The 18,967-nt window shown below is 40.3% G+C and overlaps 1 protein-coding gene across 5 annotated transcripts in view; it reads right to left on the reverse strand.

Annotated features, from left to right (window-relative positions):
* Nucleotides 1-18,967, reverse strand: part of LOC128698717 (uncharacterized) — a 300,712-nt gene that overhangs the window by 58,512 nt on the left and 223,233 nt on the right. For all 5 annotated transcript variants that reach the window (XM_070097720.1, XM_070097721.1, XM_070097719.1 and 2 more), the window contains exons 17-18: nucleotides 7,466-7,613; nucleotides 588-672 (exon numbers count right to left, since the gene is read on the reverse strand). In XM_070097720.1, the coding sequence (XP_069953821.1) occupies nucleotides 588-672; nucleotides 7,466-7,613 (233 nt within the window). The remainder of the gene's footprint in view (nucleotides 1-587; nucleotides 673-7,465; nucleotides 7,614-18,967) is intronic.

The raw sequence follows: 18,967 nt of genomic DNA on the forward strand, positions 1-18,967 counted from the left end.
AGCATTTGTTTTGGCGATTCTTGTAGGTTTTGTTATTGTTGGTAGAAGTAAGCAGCTGTTCATAGTGTTTGTGAATTCAGTCACCTGTGGGGTCATGGTCATGGATGAGATTTATGTTGAAGTCCCCTGTAAGTATTAGGTGGTGTCTGTTCACATCTGTGCTAGTTATTACGTTTCTTTGTTTTTCACTAAAAGAGTAAATATTGGAGTGAGGAACTCTATAAATTGCTCCTACTGTTAGAGGTTTTGTAAGGTCTTTGGATTTAAATTTAGCAAATGTATATTCACCATATTCATCCCTTGTGCAAGTAGAATTTATACACTCTAGTTCATCAGAGTAGTATATAGCCATTCCACCTCCTAATTGATCTGGCCTACAATTGTGTATGGCCATGTAGCCAGGTGTGTAACATCATGTTTTAGCCAGGTTTCAGTGAGAGTAATGAGAGACATACTGACATTTTGAGAATTAAGTAGTGCTTGGAGGTCATCATATGTAATAATTCACTAAGGGTATAATTAGCAGCACATTATATTACTGTATATTAATAGCTATATAACCAAACAAATTCAAGGTAAGAACTCACAGAAGGCATGCCTGACAGCCCACAACGTCGCAGCATGCTTGACTTTGGATGTAATCCTAGCCTTACCAATTCATCTCGGGTTGCACTGAAAATACGATACTTCATTAAAGACCAAGATGGATGAGGGCAATCATGTATGATTACAATCTGCAAAAACACACACCACTATTTTTGTAAATCACAATGGTCATTTACTGCCAAGATAGGGTGGCACAATGAAGGCAACATTCATCATCACTCATTCAGCAGCAATTCTGCATATCAGTAAAACCCATGTCAGTGAATAAGAGAACAGAAGTACAGTGTCTACACTCTGAAGGAGAGGTGGGGATGATGCAGTTCAGAGGGTCATTCCAACTGTCATGTCTGCAAACTTTTGGCAAAACAGCTATTGAGTCAGTAATGATGAATAATTTTTTTCTGAGCCCTTGTACCTTGTTGGGAGAGAGAGTCAGTGATTAAAAAAGAAATACATATACAGTAGGGCTCCACTTATATGGCAGGTTAAGTTCCAGGCTACCGCTGGAGAGCAGACGTAGCCAGAAAGCAGAACTCCATTTCTCCACTTATAAATGCCATATAAGTTTACACCAACATATATTAAGTTAGCAATAGAACTAGGCATTAAAAACAATAAAAAGTAAAATACACACAAAGTACACTCATTACTTACCTTAAAATATTTGTAGTCTTAATGTAGGGTGAGGGGTGAGTAGTATTTATTTGTAGGAAGTCAGGTGTTGGAGGTATGGTAGCCAGCCAGGCCACCCACCCACATGTAATATACTACAACATTTAACCCATAACTCTTTGAGGGTCCAGAGGCCAAATCTCAAGAGTGACAGCCAGGGTCCAAGAATTTAAAAAAAAAAAAAAAAAAAAAAAAAAAAATTGTCATTTATTCTTATGAAATGTTAGAGAATCTTTTTCTGAAGGTAATAAAGCAAAAAGTATGAAATTTGATGAAAAATTGATGAAATTATGCTCTTGTGAATGATGCCTTTCCTTACCTTTGCCTTTGAAGAGTTTCGAGATTTTATCTACTCTCTAGCTTGACCATGGGCCAGGCTCGTCTGGTGCTTGCCTGGTCAACCAGGTTGTTGCTGCTGGTGGCCTGCTGCCCCACATATCCATCACAGCCTGGTTGATCTGGCACCTGGTGAAAATACTTGTCTAGTTTTCTCTTGAAGGCTTCTACGCTTGTTCCAGCCGTGTTTCTGATATTTTCTGGTAAGATGTTGAATAGTCTGAGATCCCGGATGTCGATACAGTGTTCCCTTATTGTCCCCACTGCACCCCTGCTCCTCACTGGGTTTATTTTGCACTTCCTCCCATATCTCTCACTCCAGTACATTGTTATGGCAGTGTGCAGATTTGGGACCAGGCCCTCAAGTACTTTCCAGGTATATATTATCATATACAGTGGACCCCCGGTTAACGATATTTCTTCACTCCAGAAGTATGTTCAGGTGCCAGTACTGACCGAATTTGTTCCCATAAGAAATATTGTGAAGTAGATTAGTCCATTTCAGACCCCCAAACATACACGTACAAACGCACTTACATAAATACACTTACATAATTGGTCACATTCGGAGGTAATCGTTATGCGGGGGTCCACTGTATCTCTCCTCCTCCACTCCAATGAGTACATGTTCAAGACATGAAGGCATTCCCAGTAGTTTAGGTGCTTTACTGGCTCAATGTGAGCCGTAAACGATCTCTGTATTTGTTCGAGCTCCGATATTTCTCCTGCTTTGAATGGGGCCATTAGCACTGAGCAATATTCTAAGTGAGGGAGCACTAGAGATTTGAAGATTGTCACCATCGGCATTATCTCCCTTGTTTTGAATGTTTTCAATACCCATTCCTCTTAAAAGAAAGGAGTGTTAATACGACATGGCATCAGCAAATCCCTGGTGTTTGCCACACTATTTGCTCTAGCTGCTGCTCAATTGAACTGGTGCTCCCACAAGGTACTAACTGATTCCAGATTTTTTTTAATACTGCACACACCTAGTGCTAAGACCCATTCTATAGTGACCAGACATCTCAGGCCAGATCGTACCAAATTTGGAGGCAGGAAAATTAAACATTGATCTACGTTTGGAGTGCTAACGTTAAGAACATAGATCTATGTTTGGACAGTTTAAGGATTAGTGCTCCAGAGAAATAAAGTGCACATACAGTGGATCATTATATTACACGGATTTACTTGCCACATTTTGGTTATTGCACTATTGAAAAATTGTGGCAATTACTGGGAGTGCTTGAAGTTCCTGAACCTGTACTCCCTGGAACACAGGCGGGAAAGATACATGATTATATACACCTTGAAAATCCTAGAGGGACTAGTACCAAACCTGCACACAAAAATCACTCTCTAAGAATGCAAAAGACTCGGCAGACGATGCAACATCCCCCCAATGAAAAGCAGGGGTGTCACTAGCACGTTAAGAGAACACAATAAGTGTCAGGGGCCCAAGACTGTTCAACTGCCTCCCAGCATACATAAGGGGGATTACCAATAGACCCCTGGCTGTCTTCAAGCAGGCACTGGACAAGCACCTAAAGTCGGTACCTGGCCAGCCTGGCTGTGGCTCGTACGTTGGATTGCGTGCAGCCAGCAGTAACAGCCTGGTTGATCAGGCCCTGATCCACCATGAGGCCTGGTCACAGACCGGGCCGCGGGGTCGTTGACCCCCTTAACTCTCTCCAGGTAAACTCCAGGTAATACATACTTTGTAAAATTAACTTTACATGGTTCCATTTGCAGACGCAGAAAAAAATTCCCCAACTCAAGCTGCCACCTTGTTGTGGGTCTGCGGGGAAGACCTCCTGCTATCCCCTGCCACCCCTGACACTCCCGCCACCACCATCCTAGCCTTCGTGAATATGTGTTCAGTTCCATTCTTAGGAGCTAGCTGTGTTTGTGAATTGTGTTTTGATCTTTTAATTACCGTATCTTGTATCTGTCAAGGAATCATGGCACCCAGTAGGCATACCAGTGTTGCTGAAAGTGTCAAGAAAAGGTATAAGTGTTTAAGTCTTAGAGTTAACAAAGAAAATATGAGATACAGTGATACCCCGCATATCCAGCCTGCTATTATCTGAACCTCACCAATTTCCGAACAGGCCCTAAGAAAGGGCAAAATTCTAAAATTATTATCAAGGCTATATATGGAGGACATGATGGTGGTAAGTGACGAAAAAGGCCGAGATGTGGGAGTTTTGACCCTGGACAACCTTAAAACATACAACCTGCATGCCATCTTTCATAACCTTGCCCAGGCCTGGAATAATGTCCCACCATCTACCCCTGCCAATGGCTGGAATCGGCTCCTTCACGGGATTGATCCAGTTATTGATTTTGATGGATTCAAGGCGAAAGATTTCCATTGCCAGTTACTCAAGGCTAGGGTAAAAACTACAGGAGACGATGTGCAGGACTGGATAGTGTGTGATGAAGACGACCCTGGTGTGCAGTCTCTGACGGATGCAGAGACTGCAGAATCAGTGTTAAACCCGGAACATTCTGAAAGTGACAACAATGACTGACCCAATGCCCCCAAGACCAAAAACTTCAGCAGCAAGGGCAGGTGTCAAAACACTTCTGGAGTATTTGGAGCATCCACTGTCCACAGCCCATTTGAAAAGTTATGGTCCTGTGGTCCGTGAAATCTGGGAGGCTGTTATTTGAGCCCAGTGTGTCTGGTCCCACTGCCAACAACGTTAGACTAGTTTTTTAAACCTACAACGCCATCACCAATGATGATATGATGGTACAGATGTGCATTTTTTATCCCTCACATATCCAGAAACTGTGTTTCCGAACCAGTCTCAGCCCATATAGTTTGGATGTGAGAGGTATCACTGTATTAGACAAGAGATAGCCTGTGGCTGTAATGAAGTGTCACACTGTGCAATCAAAAAAAATGAGGTAAATATATGAGTATGTGTGATGAATAACTGACTTTAACTTAACTTGAGATTTGACTTTTGACTGACTTTTGACTTGACTTAAAGTTAGACTTTTTTCACTGAAGAGGACCCTGAAACAGTGTCCTGAGCAGCCAATGCCTTACCGTCAGTTACATAATGTACTGCGGGGTAAAATAGAACAGAAATCCATTACAGAATTTATGCACACTCCAGTACAATCATCGACTTCGGTACCACAACATCTACCATCCACCTCAGCCCAGTAGGGCCACAGCATAACTCTCCACAATCAACAAACACCAGCACCCACAATTTATGGCAAGAAATACTATTATTTCTGTTACATTTGTAGTCTTAAGCAGTAAAAACAACATAAAACATCACGACAATGAACTACAATTACACATTCACTTTTATTTTTGTAGGATCTGGAGGTCTAAAAAAAGTTGTTTGGCTTTGTTGGGTCTCCCAGGAATGTAGCCTTATGCTTCCCATAAGTTCTTCAGTTAATCTAACACGGATTTACCTAACACGGCGTTTTCAGGATCATAACTACCATGTAATATAATGGTCTACTGTACAGTACATTCATTACTTACCTTAAAATATTTGTAGTCTTAATGTAGGGTGAGAGGCGAGTAGCATTTATTTGTAGGAAGTCAGGTGTTGGAGGTATGGTAGCCAGCCAGGACACCCACCCACACATACTATACTTTGACATTTAAAGCACTCCAGAGCAATAAAATGCATATACAGTACACTCATTACTTACCTTAAAACATTTGTAGTCTTAATGAAGGGCGAGAGGCGAGTAAATGAGGTGAAACGAATAAAAGAGAGAGAACGAGTAATGAGAGGAGATGCAGAGTCATGTAAACAAGCAGACAAACGCATCTGGTTTTGATTCATACACGTAACATCTCGTATTTATATTAACTTATTCTACTGTGGGGTGTATCTGTCATGTTTATATGTTATGTAATGTGTTTATAAAATAGTTTTGAAAAAATATCATAGATGGATTAATGAAAATGTTTATATTAACATAATATATGACATTTAATGTGGCTTAGAGTGATTATTATTGCATATTATTATTATCACAAAACTGTTGTCCAGAGGGCTGAGGAAGGGTTGTTGAGGTGGTTCGGACATGTAGAGAGAATGGAGCGAAACAGAGTGACTTCAAGAGTGTATCAGTCTGTAGGGCGGTTGGAGGGAGGGAGTAAAGGAGGTTTTGTGTGCGAGGGGCTTGGACTTCCAGCAGGCATGTGTGAGCGTGTTTGATAGGAGTGAATGGAGACAAATGGTTTTTAATACTTGACGTGCTGTTGGAGTGTGAGCAAAGTAACATTTATGAAGGGGTTCAGGGAAACCGGCAGGCCGGACTTGAGTCCTGGAGATGGGAAGTACAGTGCCTACACTCTGAAGGAGGGGTGTTAATGTTGCAGTTTAAAAACTGTAGTGTAAAGCACCCTTCTGGCAAGACAGTGATGGAGTGAATGATGATGAAAGTTTTTCTTTTTCGGGCCACCCTGCCTTGGTGGGAATCGGCCAGTGTGATAAAAAAAAAATAATAATAATTATTATCATTGTTAATATGGCATCCTCAAGACTAATAAGACTCTCTTAGTGATTTTAATGTGTACCTACACGCCAGCACAGTGTATACGTTTATTTAGGTACAGGTATATATGAGTATAATTATCACAGTAGATATAAAACTCTAAGTAGGAGGTTGGTAGACAGCAACCACCCAGGGAGATACTACCATCCTGGCAAGTGAATGCAAAACAGAAGCCTGTAATTGTTTTACATGATGGTAGGATTGCTGGTGTCTTTTTTTCCATCACAGAAACATGCAAGATTTCAGGTACGTCTTGTTACCTCTACTTACATTTAGGTCACACTACACATGCATGTACAAGCAAATATACACACACCCATCTGGGTTTTCTTCTATTTTTCTTACTAGTTCTAGTTCTTGTTTAATTCTGCTTATTTCCATGGGAAAGTGGAACAGAATTCTTCTTCCATAAGCCATGCATGTTGTAAGAGGCAACTAAAATGCCAGGAGCAAAGGGCTAGTAACCCCTTCTCCTGTATATTTTACTAAATTTAAAAGGGAAAACTTTTGTTTTTCCTTTTGGGCCACCCTGCCTCGGTGCGCTGAGAGAAGAATGAAAGATATATAAAACATGAAATAACTTTAAAACCCTTAAAATTCTGTAAAGTTTCCAGACATAATGGCGAGACGAGGGTGCTCATGGAGAATGTAAACAAACCAGGTGGGGTGGTGACGGTATTAGAAAGTCAGGTGGAGGGAGCCGTATAGTGAATTTTGGCCATAATTTGCAATGTCCATAATAGCGGAACGTCGTAAAGCAGGGCATTACTGTATAGGCTTCCGTTTCACACTTATTTAACAGGACGGTAGTACCACCGTGGGTGGTTGCTGTCTAAAAAACCTACCTAGGACTGGGAAGAGGTCTGGGATTAAAATGGAGTCACAGTTGATTTATGACCATGACGCTGTGCTTTTGGTTAATTCTAAAGAGAATTTGCAAAAGTTGGTGGATGAATTTGGGAGAGTATGTAAAAGAAAGTAATTAAAAGTGAACACAGGAAAGAGCAAGGTGATGAGGGTAACAAACAATTTAGGTGCAGAAAGACTGGGTATCAGATTGGAAGCTGGAAGTATGTAGGAAGTGAATGTGATCACAAATTTGGGAGTGGACTTATCAGCAGATGGGTCTATGAAAGAAGAGGTGAACCATAGAACTGACGAGGGAAAAGAAGTAAGTAGTGCAATGAAGCATCTGTTGAGACAGAATGTTATCCACGGAGGCATAAAGGGGAATGTATGAGAGTATAGTGGTACCAACACTTTTCTAAAATGAAGACAATACAAAAACAAAATTAGTCAAAATAATTACTTGAGAAATAAGAAATTATCTGAAGCCATTTCAGTCAACTTGGGACGGTTCAACAGGAGTGATCGGAGTGCACCCAGAGTGGTCTGGTTGGGAGGAAGAAGTGGGATACTCTCTGGGCAAGTCAGTGTGCATGCCTCACAATCCACACCTGTAAATAATTGTTCTATTAGTCTAATTATTTATTTATGAAGATATGCTAAACCCCACAGAGATGATACATCTCCTGGATGAAAAAAAGTAATCAGGTCTGATCTGAAAATAGGGAGGGTAGCTTTGGTTCCTTGAATCAAGAGCCCTTCACCACCATCAAGAAAGCCCCTAAAACACTTACAAATCTTTCTATATGTATCACAATGTTTTCTAAAGAAATCAAAGCACTAATGAAAATAGGGAGGGTAGCTTTGGTTCCTTGAATCAAGAGCCCTTCACCACCATCAAGAAAGCCCCTAAAACATTTACAAGTCTTTCCATATGTATCACAATGTTTTCTAAAGAAATCAAAGTACTAAGCACAAAAGAACAAAATACAATGAAAAACTAAGAAAAATACAAAATTCAGTGAGGAGAACAAAATTATATATATATTTTTTTTCAACAAGTTGGTTGTCTCCCACAGAGGCAGGGTGACCCAAAAAGAAAGAAAATCCCCAAAAAGAAAATACTTTCATCATCATTCAACACTTTCACCTCACTCATGCATAATCAGTGTGTTTGTACAGGCTCAGATACGACAGTTGAGAAGTCCCTCCAAACTGTCAATATCCCAGACCCCTCCTTTAAAGTGCAGGCATTGTACTTCCCATTTCCAGGACTCAAGTTTGGCTAAATCTATAATAACCAGTTTTCGTGAATCCCTTCACTAAATATTACCCTGCTCACACTCCAACAGATCGTCAAGTCCCAAAAACCATTTGTCTCCATTTACTCCTATCTAACATGCTCACACATGCTTGCTGGAAGTCCAAGCCCCTAATTTACCCCTTCCCTCCAACTTTTTCAAGGACAACCCCTACCCCTCCTTCCTTTCCCTACAGATTTATGTGTTCTCCAAGCCATTCTACTTTGATCCATTCTCTCTAAATGACCAACCCACCTCAACAACCCCTCTGACTAATACTTTTATTAACTCCACACCTCCTAATTTCCACACTCTGAATTCTCTGCATAATATTTACACCACACATTGCCCTTAGATAGGACATCTCCACTGCTTCCAACCGCCTCCTAGCTGCAGCATTTACAACCCAAGCTTCACACCCATAAAAGAGTGTTGGTACCACTATACTTTCATATATTACCTTCTTTGCCTCCATAAATAACTTTTTTGTCTCCACAGACACCTCAATGTGCCACTCACCTCTTTTCCTTTATCAATTCTATGGTTAACCTCATCCACTGACAAGTCAACTCCCAAATATCTGAAAACATTCACTTCTTCCATACTCCCTCTCTCCAATGAGATATCCATTTTTTCTTTATCTAAATCATTTCATACCCTCATCACCTTACTGATCTATGTTCACTTTCTACCTTTACACACCCTCCCAAATTCATCTACTAACCTTTGCAACTTTTCTTTAGGGTCTCCCATAAGCACAGTACGTATCATCAACAAAAAATAACTGTGTCAACTCCCATTTTGTACTTGATTCCCCATAATTTAATCCCACTCCTCTCCCCAACACCCTAGCACTTACTTTCTTTTACAACCCCATCTATAAATATATTAACCTTTTCAGGGTCCACAGGCCCTCTCAGAGACTTGTTCTCAGGGTCCCCCAAATTTCAAAAAAAAAAAAAAAAAAAAAAGAAAAAAAAAAAAAAAAAAAAAAAAAAAAAAAAAAAAAAAAAATTATTTTTTCTTATGAAAAGATAGATAATCTTTTCCCGATCATAATGACACCAAAAGTATGAAATTTGATGGAAAACTTATGGAATTATGTTCTCATGAAGTTAGCGGTCTCAATGATATTTACACATAAGAACATAAGAACATAAGAACGAAGGAACACTGCAGAAGGCCTACTGGCCCATGCGAGGCAGGTCCAAGTCTCCTACCGGCTTAAGCCAATGCACCCAACCTAGTCAGGTCAGGTCACATTGACTTAAGGGAGGAACACGGCAACCGACCTGGTAGCACAAGCTATCAGGTCTAACTCACACCCACCCACATCCACTCATGTATTTATCCAACCTATTTTTAAAGCTACATAACGTTCTGGCCTCTATAACGGTACTTGGGAGTTTGTTCCACTCATCCACAACTCTATTACCAAACCAGTACTTTCCTATATCCTTCCTGAATCTGAATTTTTCCAACTTAAAACCATTGCTGCGAGTCCTGTCTAGGCTAGATATTTTCAGCACACTATTTACATCCCCTTTATTTATTCCTGTCTTCCATTTATACACCTCAATCATATCCCCCCTAATTCTACGTCTTTCTAGAGAGTGCAGATTCAGGGCCCTCAGTCTATCCTCATAGGGAAGGTTTCTGATACATGGGATCAACTTTGTCATCCTCCTTTGTACATTTTCCAGAGAATTTATATCCATTCTGTAATAAGGTGACCAAAACTGTGCAGCATAATCTAAATGAGGCCTAACCAAGGATGTATAGAGTTGAAGAACAACCTGAGGACTCCTATTATTTATGCTTCTTGATATGAAGCCAAGGATTCTATTAGCTTTATTGCGAACACTTATGCACTGTTGTCTTGGTTTCAGATTACTGCTAACCAGAACTCCTAAATCTTTTTCGCAATCCGTAATATTAAGATCTACATTATTTAGTTTATATGTGGCATGGTTATTGTCCTGTCCAACATTTAGAACTTTGCATTTGTCTATATTAAACTGCATCTGCCACTTCTCCGACCACTGCATCAGTCTATTCAAATCTTCCTGGAGTGCTCGAATGTCCTCGTCAGAATGAATTCGACGGCCTATTTTGGTGTCATCGGCAAACTTGCCGATGTCGCTCTTTATGCCCTCATCTATGTCGTTTATGTAGATTGTGAACAGCAGGGGGCCCAACACTGACCCCTGTGGAACACCGCTCGTGACACTTCCCCACTCTGATTTCTCCCCATTTATGCAAACTCTCTGCTGCCTATTTGTCAACCATGCCTCTATCCAGGAAAAAATTTCTCCTCCTATTCCATGTGCTTTAATTTTCCTCAATAGTCTCTGATGTGGGACCCTGTCAAAAGCCTTACTGAAGTCCATATACACAATATCATATTCATTACCATGATCTACCTCCTCAAATACCTTAGTGAAAAAAGTTAATAAATTCGTAAGGCAGGAACGCCCCTTTGTAAAACCATGCTGAGATTCGTTGATTAATTTATGCTTTTCAAGATGGCTACGAACTGCCTCGGCAATTATTGATTCCATAAATTTTCCCACTATGGAGGTTAGGCTTATTGGTCTATAGTTCGAAGCTAAGGACCTGTCGCCTGTTTTGAAAATAGGTATCACATTTGCCATTTTCCACTTATCTGGCACCATGCCAGTTTGTAGTGATATGTTGAAAAGATTAGCCAAAGGTGTGCTAAGCTCCTCTTTACATTCCTTTAGAACCCTTGCATACAGTTCATCAGGGCCTGGGGATTTGTTAGGTTTTAATTTATCTATTTGCCTAAGGACCATGTCACTTGTGACCCTAATAGTGCACAGTTTATTATCGTCCTGTTCTACATAATTTATCATTACTGGAATATCGCTGGTATCCTCCTGTGTAAAAACTGAGAGGAAGTATGTGTTAAAAATTCTACACATTTCCTTATCACTGTCAGTGAGCTGACCCGAGGAACTTTTGAGTGGGCCTATCTTGTCCCTGATCTTACTTCTGTATACCTGAAAGAATCCTTTTGGGTTAGTCTTCGATTCTCTTGCAACTTTAACCTCATAATCTCTTTTTGCTTTTCCAATTCCCTTTTTTATTTCTCTCTTTAACTGAATATATCGATTTCTCAATTGCCCCTCTCCTCTTTTGATTTGCCTATATATGCCTCTCTTTTGACCAATCAGATATTTTAATCTATTGTTCATCCATTTAGGATCATTTTTGTTTGATCTGATTTCCCTATTTGGAACATAATTTGACTGAGCAGCTAGAACTATGCCCTGGAAAGCATCATATCGGCAACCATCACCACCTACCTGACCCTTAGTCAGGTCATTCCAGTTCAGCCCACCTAAGTAATTTTTCAGTCCTATGAAATCAGCCAAGCGAAAGTCAGGGACGGAGACTTGATTGCCATTATTAGGGGAATTCCATGATATATTAAAACTGAGTGATTTGTGATCACTTTCCCCAAGCTCATCATTAACCTCAAGATTATTAATTAGTGTTTCCCTACTGGCAAGAACCAAGTCAAGGAGGTTATTTCCCCTAGTTGGCTCTGTCACAAACTGTTTTAAAAAACAATCCTGGATCGTATCAAGAAAGTCACCTGACTCTAAATTTCCTGTCAAATTGCTCCAGTCAATCTGTCTATAGTTGAAATCTCCCATTAGCACAACATTTTCGTATGTAGATGCCTTACGAATTTCGTCCCATAGAAGTTTACTGCACTCCCTATCAAGATTTGGGGCCCTGTAAATCACACCCAAAATTAGTTTTTCTCGGCCCTCGAGAAGCTGTAACCAAACAGATTCAGTGGCTGACGCTTCTAATTTAATATCTTGTCTAACACAACAATTTAAATTGTCTCTGACATACATCGCTACTCCACCACCTTTCCTGTTGACCCTGTCAGTGTGGAATAATTTATAGCCTTGTATGTGACATTCAGAGGGCATCTCTCTATCTTTCAGATTGAGCCAGGTCTCTGTTATAGCAATAATATCTATGTTTCCTGCACTTGCAATTAATCTTAGCTCATCTATCTTATTTCTTACACTCCTGCTATTAGTATAGTAAACCTTAAGGGAGCTAGTCCCTTGCTGCCCTCTGCTGTCCCCCTTTGTTTGCTGACCTGATCTATTGTCTTTATTTATAACTTCATGCTGAATGCCTTTTATACATTTACTGTTTCCAACCCAAGTGTTGCAACCTGCTTGTTTCCCACACACACCCATACCTCTATCTTCCATCAGTTTAAAATCATAGGCATTTCACCAATGGCCTTCTCAATCGAGTCTGCAAGTGCTACCACCCCAGCCCCAGAGAGATGTACCCCATCCCTTGCATACATATCATGTTTGCCATAAAAGTTGTTCCAGTTGTCAATGAATGGGATTGCAAGTTCCTTGCAGTATCTGTCTAGCCAGCAATTTACACCAATTGCCCTAGACAACCATTCATTTCCTACTCCCCTTCTAGGCAAGATGCTACATATGATTGGGATCCCTCCCTTAGACTTAATGAAATCTATAGCTGACCTGTACTTATCTAGCAGCTCTTCTCTCCTACCCTTCCCAATATCATTTCCACCAGCACTGAGACAGATAATGGGCTTGCTCCCATTACCTGACATGATATTATCCAGCCTGTTGACAATGTCCCCAACACCAGCTCCAGGGAAGCACACTCTATCTCTCATCTTCTTATTCCTATTACAAAAAGCACGGTCAATGTATCTTACCTGAGAGTCACCAACCACAAGAATGCGCTTACCTCCATTAGCAGGGGCAGTAGTACCCTTACCTTCACTGGCCACTGAAGTACATTCATCCTGAAGAACAGAGAAGCGATTTCCTACCTTCAGATCTTCACTCTTAACTTTCCTTACTCTGATGCGCCTTCCATTACTGTGAACTACTCGCCACTTGTAGCAGGTGCTGGGCTGCACCTCACTGCTGGTAGCCGTTGCTGCCTCCCCAACTACAGCCTCCTCACAGCGAGAGACAGACTGCACCTCGCTGGTAGAAGCCTCATTCCCCACAACTCCAGCCACCTCACACTCTCTCCCAGACCCATTGAGGTGGACCTTCAGCCTCCTAATCTCCTCCTGGAGAAGCAAGACCTCCTCCTTCAACTCTCCAACCTCAATTTTTAAAACACTGCAGAAGCAAGCCATGCTTTGTAACCGTCCACACTAATCCCCAAAGCAGCTCAGGGTCTGTGACCTCACGTGACGACTGACCACTGAGTACTGATTTTGCCCACTTTGAGCCCTATTTTCAGCCAATTCCAGTGTACTAGTTGACAAAATCATAACTGTTTCGCTAGAACTCCATTTTTTCTATCGAATAAGTACAAGAAACCACCCATTTACCAATTCCAACTATCCAATACAGTGGTCAGAATTTAGCAATTTTGCCAATTTCACACAAATTTCAAAAGATGCCAATTTCCAAATAGGGTCCAGAATAAACAAGAAAGACATTCCTGGCACTAAAATAACATTTCCTCTGTTCATTAGTCACGTCCCCACGCCCCTCTTACATTCTTTTGTTTCCCACTTTGAATTTTTATTCTCACAAAAAATAGAAGATTTACTGTTATGCAGACTACTGCATTAGTGTAGAAATGGTATAAATAATATCGGCGCACTTGTGAAAGAATATTGGACTCACCAGTTGACGTGTATTGGACGCTTCGCAGATTTGTTTACTTTTGAACTTTGGTAAAAATCGAACATTTCTGCTACTTTGAGCTCAATTTCAAGGTACTTTTCATTGTAAAACCAGTCAAAATCATCTCAATTTTTGTAATATGTCTTCCATTCTATAAAATGAGACCAAGAAAACTAGAATACAACAATAAATACCATATGAAAATACAGTGCAAATTTGCTGTTTTAATCCAAAAACATGGTCAAAGTTTTTTTTTTTCTCATTATGCACTGTGTGCTGCAGGATTTTTTTTATACTGCACACACTGACCACACAGACCCATTCTTTCATATGTAGGCCTACCAGCTTTCTCTCACTAGATTTGAGGGTGCTAGAATTTAGGCATACTAGTATAGTACGTCAAAAACCCTTGTGCGTAAGCCGTTCTAGTACGTCCGAAACCCTGAAATGGTTAAACAACCATGGTGACATTACACATCCCTGTCTAAGACCTACTTTTCCTGGGAAGTAAAATCCCTCTCTCCTACACACCTTAACCTGAGCCTCACTATCCTCACAAAAACTCTTTGCAGCATTTAGTAACTTACTACCTATTCCATACACTTGGAACATCTGCCGCATTGCTCCCCTATCCACTATCATTTGCCTTTTCTAAATCCATAAATGCAATGAAAATTTCCCTACCTATATCTAAATCTTATTTCAACGTACCAGCCATATCCCACTGAGGTGGGGTGGCCTAAAAGGAAAAACAAAAGTTTCGCCTTTTAAATTTAGTAATATATACAGGAGAAGGGGTTATTAGCCCCTTGCTCCCGGCATTTTAGTCACCTCTTACAACATGTATGGCTTACGGAGGAAGAATTCTGTTCCACTTCCCCATGGTGGTAATAGGAAATAAACAAGAACAAGAACTAGAAAGAAAATAGAAGAAAACCCAGAGGGTGTGTATATATATGCTTGTACATGTATGTGTAGTGTGACCTAAGTGTAAGTAGAAGTAGCAAAATGTACCTGAAATCTTGCATGTGTATGAGACAGAAAAAAAAGACACCAGCAATCCTACCATCGTGTAAAACAATTACAGGCTTCTGTTTTACACTCACTTGGCAGGACGGTAGTACCTCCCTGGGCAGTTGCTGTCTACCAACCTACTACCTAAATTTCATACATTTATTAAACAAAAATACCAACAACTCAACACAATATCCCCCACTGCTTTTAACATTTCTGTCATGATCCCATCAGTTCCAACTGCTTTACCCCTTTCATTCTACGTAATGCCTCACGCACCTCCCCCACACTCATATCCTGCTCTTCTTCACTCCTTAAGATGTTATACCCCCTAACCAGTGCATGAAATTCCTGCCTCCCTTTCATCATCGACATTTAGAAGTTCCTCAAAATATTCCCACCATCTACCCAATACCTCCAGCTCCCCATGTACTAACTTCCCTACTCTGATTTTAAGTGACAAATCCATTCATTACCTAGGCTTTCTTAACTTTTTTATCTCACTCCAAAATGTTTTCTTATTTTTAGCAAAATTTCTTGCCAGTGCCTCTACCACTCTATCATCTGCTCTCCTTTTGCACTCTCTCACCACTCTCTTCACCTTTCTTTTACTCTTCATACACTCTGCTCTTCTTACAACACTTCTGCTTTGTAAAAACCTCTCATAAGCTATTTTTTTCTCTTTTATCACACCCTTTACTTCATCATTCCACCAATTACTCCTCTTTCCTCCTGCACCCACCCTCCTATAGCCACAAACTTCTGCCCCACATTCTAATACTACATTTTTAAAATTATCCCAACCCTCTTCAACCCCCACACTGCCACCTTTCTGCCTATAAATGCTTATATCTCACCCTAACTTTCTCCTCCCTTAGTTTATACACTTTCACTTCTCTCTTACTTGCTATTGCCATTTTCCTTTTGTCCCATCTACCTCTTACTCTAACTGTAGCTACAACTAAATAATGATCCGATATATCCTTTGCCCCTCTATAAACATGTACATCCTGAAGCCTACCCATCAACCTTTTATCCACCAATACATAATCTAACAAACTACTTTCATTACTTGATATATCATACCTTGTATAATCATTTATCCTCTTTTTTCAAAAAATATGTATTACTTATTACCAAACCTCTTTCTACACATAGCTCAATTACAGGCTCCCCATTTTCATTTACCCCTGGCACCCCAAATTTACCTACTACTCCCTCCACAACATTTTTACCCCCTTTAGCATTGAGATCCCCAACCACAAGTACTCTCTCACTTGGTTCAAAACTCCCCACACACTCACTCAACATTGAAACCCCTGACATAATCCCATTTATTTCTCCAAACTGAAACTCTCCCACCCCCTTCTCATTCGTAACATCCACAACGATCTCTTTCTTATCATTCACACAACATCCACGCACATTCAAACATCCCACTTTGACAGTTTTCTTCTTTTTCTTTTTAGTAAGATATATGGGAAAAGGGGTTACTAGCCCATTGTTCCTGGCATTTTAGTTGACTTTTAAAACATGCATGGCTTACAGAGGAAAGATTTTCTGAAGAGGAAACAAGGGCTAGTAACCGCTTCTCCTGTATAAATTATTAAATATAAAAAGAAAAACTTGTTTCTTCTGCTTAGGTGGGAGACAGCTGGTGTTAAAAAAATAATGAATAAGAGTCACTACTGTTAATGTACACTTAATGTAGCGTGCCATACCATCATGCTGTGGTCAGTTAATTACTGTGATAGCAACTGTCTTGTACTCTACTGAACCCATCACACAAGACAAGTCTTATTATTATTATAGTCATGGGAAGTACAGCAGACCATCATTTAGCACAAGTTTATTTGGCACGATTCAGGTACAGCACGACAAGAACTGCGGCAAAATTTTATGTAGCACGTCGTAAAATTAATTTAACACAGTTCAGTTTGCGGGAAGGAAAATAAATTCCCTTTTCCTCAAGCAGCCGCCTTGTTCTGGATCAGTGGGGGGAGACCTTCCGCCATCCCCTACCACCCCCCGACACAACCCCACCATCCCAGCATTCGTACTTTATACGCATCCAGTCTTTCTTTTCTGCTACAAGCTAGCTGTGTTTGTGAATTCAATTCAATTCAAACTTTATTCTCTATAAGTATTACAATGCTGAGTTTACAGAATTTGGTTATTGTGTGGTTTACATGTAGTAAAATAATAATTACAGAGTGTACCACTAGAACGCCTAGCATGGCTAGGCATTTCGGGCAGACTTATATTAAATCTTAGGTTTAAAATGTTACAAAATTATGAGGTAAGTTGGTATTATGGCTAAGTGACTAAATACTAGTTGTGAGTTTAGCAATGTGAATGCTTTTGTTTTGGCACTATACGTAGTTTCAGTATTGGAGTATCACAGGCCAACTTATGACTAGTTAAGATTCATTATTTTGAGATTGAGATTGATATTTCTGTGTATGGTCAAATGGGTGAGTGAGTGTAAGTGTGAACCACCAGGTGGTATTCGTATTATTAGTTGACAGGGTGTATCAGGGAGATAAGATGTTTTCTGATGGTAGTTTTGAAGGTTATGAATGTGTCTGCAGTTTTGGAATTTTCAGGTAGGGTGTTCCAGATTTTAGGGCCTTTGATATACATTGAATTTTTGTAAAGGTTTAGTCGGACACGGGGAATGTCATAGAGATGTTTGTGTCTGGTGTTGTGCCTGTGGGTTCTGTCACAACTATCAAGAAAGTGTTTTAGGTCAAGGTTAATATTGGAATTTAAGGTCCTGTAGATGTAGATTGGACAGTAGTAAGTGTGGATGTACTGAACAGGGAGTAAGTTTAGATCTATGAAGAGTTGGGGGGTGTGTTGCCAGGGATGGGATTTGGTGATTATTCTTACTGCGGCTTTTTGTTGGGTTATTATTGGCTTTAGGTGTGTTGCTGCAGTTGAACCCCAAGCACAGATAGCATACGTGAGGTATGGATATATAAGTGAATGGTATAGTGTGAGAAGGGCAGTTTGCGGCACGTAGTATCGTATCTTGGAGAGGATCCCAACCGTTTTGGATACTTTTTTGGTTATGTGTTGGATATGGGTGCTGAAGTTCAGGTTGTTGTCGAGGTATAGGCCTAGGAATTTGCCCTCATTATGCCTGGTAATTAGAGTGTTGTCGATCTTAATGTTAATTTGCGCATCTCCTGCTCTGCTACCAAACATAATGTAGTAGGTTTTATCAACGTTAAGCATAAGCTTATTGGCTGTCATCCAAGTCGATATTTTGATCAGCTCCTCATTAACAATGGTGTTGAGGGTGGCAAGATTAGGGTGAGAGATGACATAAGTCATGTCGTCAGCAAAGAGAATGGGGTTCAGGTGTCGAGATACGTTTGGAAGATCATTGATGTATATGAGGAAGAGCAGGGGACCAAGGACACTTCCCTGCGGAACTCCAGTATCAAGTGGCTGTGTTGTTGATGCTGTGTCTTTAATGGTGACATACTGATACCTATTAGTAAGGTAAGATTTGAATTATGCAAGCGCATGGCCACTTATACCATAATGGTCAAGTTTGTGGAGTAGGATGCTGTGGTCTACTGTGTCAAAAGCTTTTCTTAGGTCAATAAAAATTCCTAGTGGATATTCCTTATTTTCCAATGCTGTGTAAAGCAGATCTAGCATTTTTATAATTGCATCATTAGTGCTTTTATTTTTCCTGAATCCAAATTGGCAGGGGTTGAGTATGTTTTGTGAAGTTATAAATGAATATAGTCTCCTGTGCACGAGTTTCTCAAAGATTTTGGATAGCAATGGTAAGTTTGATATTGGCCTATAGTTGTTTAAATCTGTAGGGTCACCACCTTTATGTATTGGTGTAACCCTTGCTGTCTTGAGTAGTTTCGGGAAGGTGCTAGCTTCTAGTGACTTGTTAAAAAGCAATGAGATAGTATGCGAGAGGACATGGGCCAC

Source organism: Cherax quadricarinatus, chromosome 59 (genome assembly GCF_038502225.1).
Source record: "Cherax quadricarinatus isolate ZL_2023a chromosome 59, ASM3850222v1, whole genome shotgun sequence".
Classification (NCBI taxonomy): Eukaryota; Metazoa; Arthropoda; class Malacostraca; order Decapoda; family Parastacidae; genus Cherax; species Cherax quadricarinatus.